The sequence below is a fragment of the Gymnoscopelus braueri genome, assembly GCF_963280865.1.
Source record: "Gymnoscopelus braueri genome assembly, chromosome: 11".
NCBI classification, from domain to species: Eukaryota; Metazoa; Chordata; class Actinopteri; order Myctophiformes; family Myctophidae; genus Gymnoscopelus; species Gymnoscopelus braueri.
This window is the reverse complement of record NC_137613.1, coordinates 33,440,182-33,454,308: the sequence shown is the minus strand read 5'-3', so window position 1 is coordinate 33,454,308 and position 14,127 is coordinate 33,440,182. Positions and strand designations below refer to the sequence as shown.

General features: G+C 42.6%; 1 protein-coding gene across 1 annotated transcript in view; it reads right to left on the bottom strand.

The window, feature by feature from the left end:
* Positions 1 to 14,127, bottom strand: part of csmd2 (CUB and Sushi multiple domains 2) — a gene marked incomplete at both ends in the record, with an annotated part of 387,232 nt that overhangs the window by 99,112 nt on the left and 273,993 nt on the right. The window contains 2 exon segments of the mRNA XM_080442648.1: positions 4,938 to 5,054; positions 6,948 to 7,142. Coding sequence (XP_080298774.1) covers positions 4,938 to 5,054; positions 6,948 to 7,142 — 312 coding nt within the window.

Below are 14,127 nucleotides of genomic sequence, written 5' to 3'. Positions count from 1 at the left end.
TGCACATGATCCCAGTGTACTGTATAAGAACTGTGAAGAGAAGAAACTCAATTGAACTAAACCAGAATAAAAAGTGACAAGGACATGGACAAATGCATTTAGGGAACGACTGAAAGGCTGTTTTGATTGGAGAAATTGGTAAATCTGTCAGGAGTGTTCACTAGATGAATGACTACGGTTAAAATGATTACATACATTTTTGTCTACAGCTGGTTGTCCCCACAAGCAAGATCAAAATCTATCCAAATAATAAATCATTATGTGACTAGGGACATAATAAAACATCATAAACGCAAGGAAACACTTTCAAAACAAATAATGTGCAATTAGACAGACAAAGAGCTTTAAATCAAATTTGGCCCGCAGACAACATCTGGAAGATGCCTTTAAAGCCAATAACCCCAAAACAGGTGTGGATACTATGAAAACTATGAAGGGATGTCATCTCCAACTAAACCTATTGTGCCAGACAATTAATTCAGTTCCTCCAATGACCGAAACACTTTTGTTACCAGATGTTTATCACTAGATAGATAACTCTGGTAAGAACACAATACTTTACACTGTTATACTTGCAACCTGTCACAATTGTCATTACTGTCGAAGATGTCAGGAAAACATTTCAGTACACAAATACTAAGAAAGCTGCTTAGCCAGATGGGCTCCAATGCGCGCACGCAGCCTTTATGAGGTGCCGGTACTGATTCAAGGGAATTCAAGGGAACAATACTGTTTATTTCAATTAACCAACATTTGCACAAGCTGTCAGAATGTTGGTCAAAACATTGGTGTGAGATACCCTGATGAAGACAGCTTGTTGAAATGTTGGTAATTAATATCATCTAAATGGAGCTACATAAAGTGCAGAATTCTTCCCTGTTTTAATCCAGCAGGAACTGAATCCATACTTGATTAATTGCTATGCATCTTTTCTCATTAAAAGGGTTCCAGATTGTAAAGGTGAACAAAAGTGCATAACACCCAAAGTTGACGGCCCCCAGGGTTGTGTGAGTTCAGCATTTCACTTCCTATACCTACCACTTACGTACAGGTACACCACGTCAGTGGTTTACACCACATTAAGTGGTTTAAATAACTCAGTCAATCCTCTGAGCCGACAAAACCACAGAAAGTTAGTACAATTTTAACTTGTTCTTTCATCATAGAAACAAGTGGGCTAATAACCAAAACGATCCATGTTCTTTGGGAGAAATGGTGTTAGTGTTCCGTGGAGAAATATTGTTAGTGGGAATGAAAACATAGGCGCACCACCGGAGGTGGAGGGCTGAGGGCAGAGACCAAACGCCGGTTTCCAGTCATCGTCGGTCTATTTAATTACTCCCCCAGAGTCAAATGCAAAAGTGAAAAACGCTGGGGGAGCTGTTGTTCCTTTTTATTTGACGATGGGTTCCCAGATTGAGCAAATCGCAATTGTTTATCTAATATGATACGACGACTGACAGTCTGCAGGTCTGTCCAATGCAACAGCTCATGAAACTCAATAAAATCACATATGTCATTACACCACATTTGAGCAGAAATAAACGCATACAAAAGCGTGATTTTCCCCCCAACCAACTTCTGCTATAGCCATGCCTCCAGGACTACCCCACGTGGTGACACAGATGTTTCAATAATTTCATTGGCTGATCTTAATGTCATGAAGGACTGCCAGTTCTCTATCGATCTCTATTTCACCTTGTATAACAATTATGTTTTGTGATAACATTTTGATTCCGATTACTTTTTACATCACAAAACAATGCAGGCACGCTGACGAGAGGCAGGCTTATTGAGCCCTGTGTGGTGACCCGAGCGAGTGAGTGAGTTGTATACCGAATCGATAGGGTGGGAACTGGGAATCAGTTATAATCTATTTTTGAAACTGCACATACTGTAGTACTTGACAATGAAAGTTAATAGACTACATTCTATCAACAACGTCTCCATCTAGAAATGTTAATATGAAATCTATTTCTGCTCCCGAATAATGTGAACAAAGTTTTAAACGTGCCGTTGTAAATGGGAAATGAACCTACAACGTTATCAGAAACTATTTTCCGATAACACAGAGGTCAGCGTTGTGAAACTGCCTGGGCCATATAACCTCTCCTTTCTCTCTTCCACTGTCACTTTCTGTTATCCAATGAAATCACATCATAGCTATAGGGGCATGGCCATTGCGGAGGTTGGTTGGGGGGAAAAAGGAGGTGTGTGTCAGGCTAATGGGAACTGGTGGGAAAACTAGGCAGAGGCATGGGAGGTTGTGGTTCTGCATGACAAAGTGATGCTTCCCTGCCTCGGGCTTCTTTGTCATTTGCCCAGAAAATGCAAATGGAGCCTTTAATTATTCCCTCTCTCTTTGGTGTGACTGGGCACTGAGTGAAATATGTTGCTAGTACAGTGTCCGGGGGATTTGGCAGCCAGTCATTTGGAGACACTGGCGGACCTCTGAATGGGCGGAATGACCTCCACATTTAACAGATTGGACCGTGAGTGTCCCAAGGCTAGATACAGGCAGCCTGCCGCTTGGCTTAACTGGACAATGATGGGCTTTTTGGTTTCGCCCCACATAACCATACTGTTAATAGCTCATTAGAAAGAGGGAGGGAAGCAGAGAAATAGAGAGAGCTACTATTGCTATTCATATTGTATATGCACAGGTATATTCTACCTTTGTATTTCAGTGTATCTTAATTGTTTTTATTTTTTACAAGAAAGGTCACTGTTACCTGCTTTGGCACCATTGTAATGAATGCAGTCATGCCAATAAAACAATATTGAATTGAACATTTTAATTTAATTAATTGAGGGGGAGCGAGTGTGTGAGCAAGCAAGTGAGCAAGCGAGTGAGAGAGACATTGATGGCAGTTTGGAGAGTAGAGTACACAGCAAAACCCTGAGTGAGTGTTAATTTAACTTAGAAAGTGTCAAATAGAACCAAATCAACCCTTGCATTTGGTTCCATTATGTACAATTAACACTTGTGATTTTACAGTGTAAGTGCAACAACTGTCTGTGGTTTTGTATTTACATGTTCCCCTGCAACATGTGTGTACACAGTCTCATATATTTGCTCATCCACGAATATAGGGAATTACACATTGGAAGAAAGCCATGACCTTTAAGATGGAAATGCCAGAACGCAATGAAATGTTTGTGGCTCTGCAGCTTCCAGACAGCAATTATTTCTTGTTGTGTTTGCGCGTTTGTGCGTGCATGCATGCATGCGTGTTTGTGTTTAGACAGACAAACAAAAAAGCCTGGTCAATAATATAGTGAGAATAGACTTGCTCTGTAATAAATAATTTGAGGTGGAAGTGAAACAACAACGTATTGCACTTAGACCCAAGAAGTTACAGGAACTTTGCATGCTGTGAGTGACTGACTGCCTGTATGAAATAATGAAAAGGGCCCACACTCTGTAATAATTTAAATATCTATCTAAGGGGTTGGGTTGTGAAGTTTTGCTCCAAATACTTTTGCTTATTTTAATTTCTGGTCCCAGGATATGCTTCAGCAATGGCAGCGACTAAAACACTTTAATTACAAGTGAAGAGCGAGGCGCGGCAGAGTCCTTTTGTACGTTTTTCACAGAGTTGTTTCCCATACACACCCGTCTCCGGTGTGTGGGTAAAACAAACAAAAAAAGCTCTGCTTTATCTATATATATATTCATGTAGCCTATCTCTCCTCCCCTCTGCAACGAAATGCTGAGCATAAAAGATGACCTGATGGCACTTTTGTTCTAATGTAAAGACATCGTTGCACGTGCGAAAACCTTTTCATTTGCACCTTAATCAGGAAATATGTAATCCGTGAAATCAAGTGCTTCTTCTGCATTAAGTCTGTTGTTGCCAAGGGACCTATAAGGGATCTTATACAGTTCATCTTGGGTCTATAGCCTACCTTGCTTAATTGAATCAGCTCCATCGGTGTGTGAGTGGGATTATCCACCCACTCACTGACAATGAGACCTGAACAAATACACTTTAAATTCATTCTACATGTCTTTCCCTTTGACAAATAGCTGTCAATTTTTTTTTAAAATCTATTTGTCTTGGTTAGTCGGTTGCTTACTTTGCGTTGTCATTTGTACACATGCACAGATGCAAGGAATCCTAGTTTCTTTGATGCACTAAATTGTATTTTTTGTACGCTACTTACATGCCCATTTACCTCGTTTGCTGACTAGGGAACATTCCCTGTCTCACACTTGAATCTGCTGAATGCCCAAATTCTAAACTGCATATTTAATACAAATGTGGATGGCTCCGATACAAGAACAGAAAACACGTAATACAAGGAAGTAGACAAGTTACAAATGGACACATTCCTTCCGTGCAAGAAGCGTTCACTTTAGCTCTGATTCAGTGGTCTCACCTTTGATGGAAATAAGCTATCTCTAAACCCGCTGGTGCATACACGGATGGAGTGGTAACACCTGCTACAGGGCGGAGCAGTAATGTACTCGATGTCTGGATGATTCTCATCCTGAATGATCCTATCAGCTTTCCTGACGATTCTCTCACAGTACGAGAGTTAAGGGAGCTCTAAACCGGAGATTTTGTTTGCCGTCTCAACGACACGATCTTCGTGTGTAGCGCTGCCATACCGTGAAATAAAAGAGAAGGTAAGAGCACTTTCAATCACTGTACGGTAGAAATTACACGACAGCTGGAGAGATTCCAAAAGATTTCAGCCGTCTTCCGTCAGGCCTTCTTTACACGGTTGTTAACATGTGTATGCCACTTAGCGTCATTAAAAACTGTCACACCTACACCAGCTTGAAATTATTTACGGTCTTCCCAACAGCGTCATTAATGAGCGAGGGTTCCAAGCGGACTATCGATTGGCTAAAGTCAAAGATCATCTCTTCACTCATGTATCTGTCCATCCAGCCATGTAATGTTTTCGGTTTGTTCACTCTGGCTTACCGTAGTCCTTAGGCACCACCACAGTGTACAGGCAGGTCCGCGCACTGCTGTAGTTGCCGGGGTAACCAGGAGACAGGACGACACCCTCCAAGCCTGAATACTGTCCACCGCAAGGGGCTACAGACAGAGAGAGAGATGGAGAGAAAGAGACATAGATAGACAGAGAGAGACAGAGAGAGAGTCAGCGAGAGAGAAACAGAGAGACAGACAGAGAGAGACGGAGAGACGGAGAGAGAGAGAGAGAGAGAGAGAGAGAGAGAGAGAAAGCGACATAGACAGAGAGAGACAGAAACAAATATTTTTATTAACTTACTAAAGGACGCAACAATTCAGCAAAACATTACTGTGCCTAACAAGAACCCCAAAAATGATTATTACATTAAAGGAGTGTGTGTGTGTGTGTGTGTGTGTGTGTGTGTGTGTGAGAGAGAGAGAGAGAGAGGGGAAGGTTGAAGCAAAGACTGAAAGATTCCATTTCTTTTTTACCCTCTCTCCTCTATCCTCCCCGTTTCAGTCACTCTTAAATTACTTTTCTTGTCTGATTGGGGTTTGCTGGAAGATGTCCCTGGTGTTTGCCAGAGTGAAATTGCAATGTTTTCCAAGTGTCCCTCTGGGTTAGCCCTGCAGAGACATGGCCTGCATCTTCTCCTCTGCCCAAGGTCCTAAAACCCGCTGTGTGTGTGTGTGTGTGTGTGTGTGTGTGTGTGTGTGTGTGTGTGTGTGTGTGTGTGTGTGTGTGTGTGTGTGTGTGTGTGTGTGTGTGTGTGTTATTTACCATCAATGTATGGTGTATGTATGTGCAAGCGTTTCATGACTAACCATGCATGTGTCTGTACAGTCAAGGTGAGTCCAGCAAGGATATTATTGGTTAAATTAAAGATTTTTATGGTACAAAACCAACGCATGCATGAATTACTCTGTGCAGTGAGCGTGTGCTCTCAAATAATCACGCGTGTTAGCGTGTGTCGTATCGTATAATGGTGTCACACAGAGTAAATAGCTCATCTACAAGCTCACAACGTGCGACGCGTTGTGAGCTTGTAGATCTGCTATACATTTAAAAAGAAAAGTGCGGCGTGGCTCTCCTGACTCAGCAGGAAGCCAGCGGTCTATAAGAGGGTCAGGTCAGTCTGTGTGTGTGTCTGTGTGTAAGGAGCTAATCTTGCAAATCATTAGACCAATCAGCTCAGCGGCAAAAATAAGTGCCTCCACAAATGTCATGTTTCTGTGTTTTTGTGCAGACATGTAAAACAGAGATTTGGATAAACGTTAAGGTCACAGCTCAATTTGCGCATGCCCATTGTTACTTGCGCCTAGAAACTACAACGATGACGGTGGATATATACCGGGTTGTTCATGTCTTTTAGCACTATTAGGACAAATTACAAGTTAAGTTAGAACTGTTGCATCAACTGCACCTCATCATCAGCGAGCAAAGGCGACTGCTATACCAAATATTACTTAGTAGTCCAGTGCCTCCACGGTTTAATGTCCGCCATACTGTATAAGACGGTTTTGAAAACGCTCCCATCTGTGACCTCCCTTCTGTACTGTAGCTCCAGGCGGCACCGGGACACTGTCACATAGCATTGCCATTTCAAATCGGGGGGGGCAAAATGGTATTTCTTTTCCAACACAACATTTTAAAATCCGGTTTGTGCCGGATTTAACAGACGCACGTTCCTGATCTGCTGCTGATCGGGAATGCGTTCCCGTGATCAATGTATTTCTGCGCTTACAGTATGTGTGTACAGAAATATTTTTGTGAGGACATCTTTTGTACGGAGGACGAAAATATCGGTTAAGAAAAATATCTGTATACTGTAGCCTGGGATTCACATTGTAGCGACACTGTTCCTATGTGGATTCCAAGATCCACATGATTAGAAGGGGTGTTTTAATGACATGCCCAAAATAGGGACACCAGGGTGAAACTCCCGCACGCGCTTCATCTATTGTCTCGGCTCCTGTTTGTTTTCCTCCGTTTCGTCTCCAGATGTCAGTGTTTACCAATGCAGATGGGTTTGGGCTTGTTCCAGCTGGGCTTGCTGTCTCCCCCCATGATGCAAGTGAGGGTGGGGTCCCCCTCCAGCGTGTACCCGCTGTCACAGTAGTAGGTGACGGTGGAGCCCAGCTTGAGGTCGGCACCCACCCGCGTGCCGTTCCGCACCGCCCCGGGCTCGAAGCAAGACTCCCTGGGGTTCTCTGTGGGGAAAGGTAACACAATGGAACATCAGCGGGGTGAGGTTTGAATACACTTTGTTTTCCATGCTTCATTCTTTTTGTGTGTGTGTGTGTGTGTGTGTGTGTGTGTGTGTGTGTGTGTGTGTGTGTGTGTGTGTGTGTGTGTGTGTGTGTGTGTGTGTGTGTGTGTGTGTGTGAGATCACACTGTGACGGTTCCATTCTTTCCACTTTACTTTTTTTCCCCCTGTCCTTCCCTCACTGCGTCCTTCGTCCTTTCCTTCCCGCCCATCACTCGCTATGAGCTTTCCTCCGTCTGTCAATCACTATCTCATTTGCCAGGTATGTATTGCACATAATCAGGAGTTTGTCTCTTGGTGAGGTTGCTGCATAAATGTCCATCTACTCCCATTCTGAAAATATACTTATGTACTGTATGTTCAGCATTGTTCGCCTACTATCGCACCTTGTGGATACGTAACGTTTGTATCCGTAACCTTTCAGAAAACGTCACAGAAATATGCATATTTAACGTCAAGAATACGTAACAGTGAATAAAGACAATATACATATATTTAAACATTAAAAAAAAACACACAGATTAAAGTCAAGACAAATATAGAAAACCACACAATATAGTTGCTATGGATATGGGTATTGGGTATATAAATTAATATGTTTTTATGCACTTGCTGTATTATATACAGTACACAGAACTGTGTACAGTGTGCAGTAGGGGTGTGCCGATACACTAATTTCACGATACGATACACAATATTGGGCTCACAATATCGATACGATACGATATATGGCACTTTTTTATTATGAAAATATATGGGGGGGGAAAAAGCTTATGAAAATATATATTAAAAAAAAAATGCAAACAAAAACGCCAAAACGTTACATCGTCACAAAAACGTATCGCGATATATCGCGGGATGATATATCGGCACACCCCTAGTGTGCAGTATGTATGGCGGTAGTATATGTACTGTATGGAGGTACAGTAGTGTATGTATTGTATGGAGGTAGTGTATGTATGTTGTAGTGTATGTGCTGTTAGGAGGCAGTGTAGTGTATGTATGGATGGAGGTAGTGTATGTGCTGTTAGGAGGCAGTGTAGTGTATGGATGGAGGTAGTGTATGTACTGTTAGGAGGCAGTGTAGTGTATGGATGGAGGTAGTGTATGTACTGTTAGGAGGCAGTGTAGTGTATGGATGGAGGTAGTGTATGTACTGTTAGGAGGCAGTGTAGTGTATGGATGGAGGTAGTGTATGTGCTGTTAGGAGGCAGTGTAGTGTATGTATGGATGGAGGTAGTGTATGTGCTGTTAGGAGGCAGTGTAGTGTATGGAGGTAGTGTATGTGCTGTTAGGAGGCAGTGTAGTGTAGTGTATGGAGGTAGTGTATGTACTGTTAGGAGGCAGTGTAGTGTAGTGTATGGAGGTAGTATATGTACTGTTAGGAGGTAGTGTAGTGTATGGATGGAGGTAGTGTATGTGCTGTTAGGAGGCAGTGTAGTGTATGTATGGATGGAGGTAGTGTATGTACTGTTAGGAGGCAGTGTAGTGTATGGATGGAGGTAGTGTATGTACTGTTAGGAGGCAGTGTAGTGTATGTATGGATGGAGGTAGTGTATGTGCTGTTAGGAGGCAGTGTAGTGTATGTATGGATGGATGGAGGTAGTGTATGTACTGTTAGGAGGCAGTGTAGTGTATGTATGGATGGAGGTAGTGTATGTGCTGTTAGGAGGCAGTGTAGTGTATGGAGGTAGTGTATGTGCTGTTAGGAGGCAGTGTAGTGTATGGAGGTAGTGTATGTACTGTTAGGAGGCAGTGTAGTGTATGGAGGTAGTGTATGTACTGTTAGGAGGCAGTGTAGTGTAGTGTATGGAGGTAGTATATGTACTGTTAGGAGGTAGTGTAGTGTATGGATGGAGGTAGTGTATGTGCTGTTAGGAGGCAGTGTAGTGTATGTATGGATGGAGGTAGTGTATGTACTGTTAGGAGGCAGTGTAGTGTATGGATGGAGGTAGTGTATGTGCTGTTAGGAGGCAGTGTAGTGTATGTATGGATGGAGGTAGTGTATGTACTGTTAGGAGGCAGTGTAGTGTAGTGTATGGATGGAGGTAGTGTATGTGCTGTTAGGAGGCAGTGTAGTGTATGGATGGATGGAGGTAGTGTATGTGCTGTTAGGAGGCAGTGTAGTGTATGGATGGAGGTAGTGTATGTACTGTTAGGAGGCAGTGTAGTGTATGTATGGATGGAGGTAGTGTATGTGCTGTTAGGAGGCAGTGTAGTGCATGTATGGCAGCACGGACAGACAGGCAGCTGATTGAGAGTGACATTGCTCCGGCCCAAGGTCTGCTGACTGCACACACCTGTCCGTCACCACAAGACTCTATGTGCAGTCAACTAGAGAAGACAATGCACAGCACATGCCAGCTCTCTATTCCTTACAGCACACATGCACGCGCACGCACGCACACACACACACACACACACACACACACACAGTTCTCTCACTTCAACACATGCAGTAGTAGACACGCACACAGAGTACACACGCACAGAGAATCTGACCGCATATCAATCACCACCCTTGAGGTCATGAGAGCGATGTCTTGACAAATGGAGCACCATACTGTTGTCAGGTAGAAGACGTCCACATGAAAGCAGCCCCTGTCCAATTTAGCATGCCTCACATCTCAAAAACGTAGGGCAAGTGCTCCAGGCAACGTAGGTCAATCGAAAAATACCGCACCACACACAATGCCCGATCCAATTCAGCCTGGCAGCAAAACACCAATACTTAATTATTAACCACTTTCAACCTGGCATCCCTATTTTGGGTATGTCCTTACAAAAGGTGAAAATGGCGACGAGCTCACAACACGTTGCGACATGCTGTGAGCTTGTAGTTTGGCTATTTCCGCTGGCTGATCTGCTATATTGGCCTATTATGACATGCTCAGAATAGGGATGCTATGGTTCATGTGCATAAGTGTTAAATATCTCCTTTTCAACTCACAACCTCCAGCTATACAGTGAAGTATATCTTTATTTTTAGCAACTCCAATGAAAATAGCATATGCCGTACACACAGCACTGCCACCAAATTGTACAAATTCATCAAGTGCTCACAGATACAGCCGTCTTAGCTTCTCTGAGCTCGTCGCTGGGCATGCTATTCTGAATGTGTGCCCTGCACAACCTCGCTGCAACGCAGCGCCCTGCAGAATGACAAGGCGCTGTTGATCGTGGTGGATGTTGGATGCTATCCTTCACGGTTGGGCAGAGGTGCTGGGCACGAGGTGTGCCATCTGTCTGTCTGTCCCCACAAGCCAAGGCAGGTCAGTGCTCGGGTTGCATTAAAAGCATTTATTCAAAGGTTGCCCTTAAATGCCTTAAAAGTGAGTTGCATAAAATCACCATACGCTTATTTCCTTAGGATATTGGATAGGGTTTATGAGGGGGACCACTTTGATCTCAAAGCGTTTGCCCGTATAGCTACTTAAGTTTTCCCTTTGCTAGAAGGTCCTTGGTGACCGTTTTCCTCAGAAAAGTTTAAGGGACCCATATTTGTCTCTTAAAAGTGAAATAATTTGTGGAAGATAAAACAATGGCTGAATGTGTGGTGATTGAAGAATAGGAGGAGATGCCAAGACACATTTCTTGGGAGAGAGAAAACCCACTGGATACTATGAGTGATGAGCAACTTGTTTGAGAGTATAGATTTGAACTTCAGTCTACAAAATCAAGACCTTGAACACCTACAGTACTGTAGTGTTCAAGGTCCGAACATTGATTTTTTGAGTTTTTTTTGTATTCTCTTTGTTGTCCATTTTGCAGAAGATAACCATCACCGACAATAATGCTATCACGTTTAAAGTTAAAAGATAATGCGCGTGAAGCTTAGGCTAACCTTTCTTTCTTTTTTTTTGCCAAAGAAGTGTAACCATGGTAACAGAAGTGGTCATGTGTCGTATTATGACAGTAACTACCGTGAAAGTCTTAGTCTAAACTTAAATACTTAGGCAACGAGACCACCTAAGAGGCTTTATTCAATGCTCCTACAGTACAGTACAGTACAGTACAATACTCCTTAGCTTAGGGAAATATTTTGCTCAAGGGAGAAACCTCAGTTTGAATCTTAAGGTAGTTTATGTACTAACTGGGCACAGGCCTTTTGCAGCCATTCATCTGGGTCTGAGCCCTCCCTCTCCTCCATTAAAGAGGCAGAGCTTTATAATAATACCTCTATTTTATACAGCACTTAAATAACAAGGTCACAAACTGCTTTGCATAAAACTCAAGAAATCAAATCAGCAACACAAAAAAAAACAACGTATGCTTCACATAAAAATGAAAGAAAATTGATAAAATCAGCAACAGAATGAAAAAATAAAATATTGCGCTTTACATAAAAGTGAAGAAATAACAAAAATAAGTCAGCAACAGAATAAAAACAAAATAACCTTGGGGCACTCCACACATTATAAAGGGGGAGGGGAAGCATGGTTGCCAATTCATACAAAAATAAATCTACTTTTTGGGGAGGTGGTAAAGTGATGGTTGTAGCTGGCACCAAAACACAGACTGGCCTCGGTCTGATAGCAAGGAGGTTAGTCACCGGATTTAACCTGAGGTTCCGATTCTACAAAATATCTTCTAAATCCTAACTTTTCTGAAAAACCTATGTTTCTATGTGGTGCTCAAACTTTTTCATGTCAAGGACCCCCAAAATTATATCTATTTGGCCACGGACCCCCATCTCAAAATATGTTGTTCCAGGGACCCCCAGAAGCAAAGATTTGAGTTAAAAATGTTTGCTTTAAAAGAATATAAATATATTAATTTGCACACATTTTCTCGATTTTTCAAAAATAGCAGATATACAAGCTCATAGCCAAGCTATGAGCTTGTATATCTGCTATTTTTGAATAGCCAAAGTGTAAAATAATGCGTTTTAGCTCAAATCAAAAAATGACACAGATGCGTCCCAGGTCTTAAAGGGTTAACCTGGCTTGTCCAGTGTTACTTCTAAGCGTTTTTTGTTTTTTTTGTGACAGGGTTCGTGCGTGCAAATGTAATGTGAAAGAAGAAAAATCCTCGAGTGTGAGAATGTGCAAACAGATAAGCAAAGTGAGAGAATGCGTGTGCGTGCATGTAGTTTCTGCATCTTTCCATATCATATGTGCCAGATACCAAATCGCAGCATAACCATGATCATAATAAAAGCTGTTTATCAGCGACTTTCAGTCCATACGTCCCTATAGAATCTAATCAGACATGGCCAGAGAGAGAGCAAGAGAGAGAGAGCGAAAGAGAGAGATCGAGAGAGAGAGAGGAAGATAACCATTACTTTAGAAGGTCTGACAGCGACAGCTTTCGAAATGGATATTCTAGTGGCAGGCGGGCTGACCAAACACGAGCCAGGCCAACTCGTCAGCCCACTGTTCTCCCTCCAAATGGAGCCAAAACCACAGCCAAACATGCCTTAACGTTGTGTTGTTTGCCTGAAACGGAGGCAGTAATTTATGTATTATTTGGTTACGGTTCATTAGTGTAGAGAATTGGAAGCAGAGAGAGGGAGTTTTGCTGAGGCACACGCTGGGTCCATCTGCTCAACCAGATTGGCCCTACAGTATCACACACTGCACTTAATATTGTGGGAAATGAGTTAAGGGGTGGCTTGCGGTTAGAACGTGTTAGTGAAAAACACTAGTGCTTTTCACCCCATTTGCGTGCAATCTGCAAATGGACTGGGCTATATTCCATAGGCTCCCGAAGAGGTTGAACTGCTTACATGGAACTAACGCTTTGCTCATGAGCCAAGAAGCAAGGAACCAGCAAGGAGCGGGCAGCGAGGGGTCAATCTGGGATCAGGTAAAAGATTCGGGGAGATTTAGAACCGTTCTCTCAAGCAAAGCCTTTAACAGAGCTACCGTGTCTAATTTAGAGCTTGTTAAATGTGAAATGTCTGTTAGCAGAATTAAGGCTTTAGCGGATCACGTGACACAACAGGCAATGGGAATGTTCCCATGCAAGCCCAACACACAAGAAAACACAGATTTCTTATACACATCATCCAACCTGTTTGCAGACCACTATTGCACCAGTGTAGGGTTGCACCGGCTGAATGTGAGCACAGCACTAATTTAGGGTGTAAAGTCCCTACAGAGGCATAGTAGCTAGTTATTTAGTCATTTGTGATCAATTCTGTTGCACCAAGACTATTTATGGCAGAACTTAGCCAGTCGTGCATAGCCTGTTCTTAAAGTAATGTAGGCTATAGTCGCATAAATTGACATGAGTCATCCCATCCAATGAACACTGGAATAAACTGAGCGATGCAGCCTACACTAAAAACACAAATATGGACCAGTACTGCTTAATGACTGGACCAAAAGACAAACCCGGATCACTCGATTGACTTACATGCTTTAATGAAGTGCAAACATTGAACTACTATAATGTTTTGACACACACTGCTGAAGAACACCAACACATGGCGTGCACACACAAACACAAACACAAACACACACACACACACACACAACACCTGTCTCTCTGTCTTTAAGGGAGACAGGAGCATCACAGCCTCAAATCGATACTGTGCTCCATGCATAGCCCTACGCCGTGCATTTGTGAATCGCAGATGGGGCTATAGTGCAACCCAGCACACTCCCCAACATGGTGGATTTGTGGATCCGTCTCTCTTGAAGCACAGTATCGCTTAAATTACAACATCATCGTAAATGAAAAAAACAATCATCACAAATAAAATACAATCAGGCGTAATATGTTATCTTGCAAATGCCGTTAGCGAGGTTGTGGTCGTTTGTTACTTTCAATCAGTTTGTTGATGCAGTCAAAGTGGTCTGCCGCTGTAAGTAGATGTTAGTGCTGCCTAAGGGCTCACGTTAATATTTAGTCATTTAGAGATACGTTACAACTAATTCATGTGGTGCTACAGCTTTAATTGAAGTAATGCATATAAGTCGTG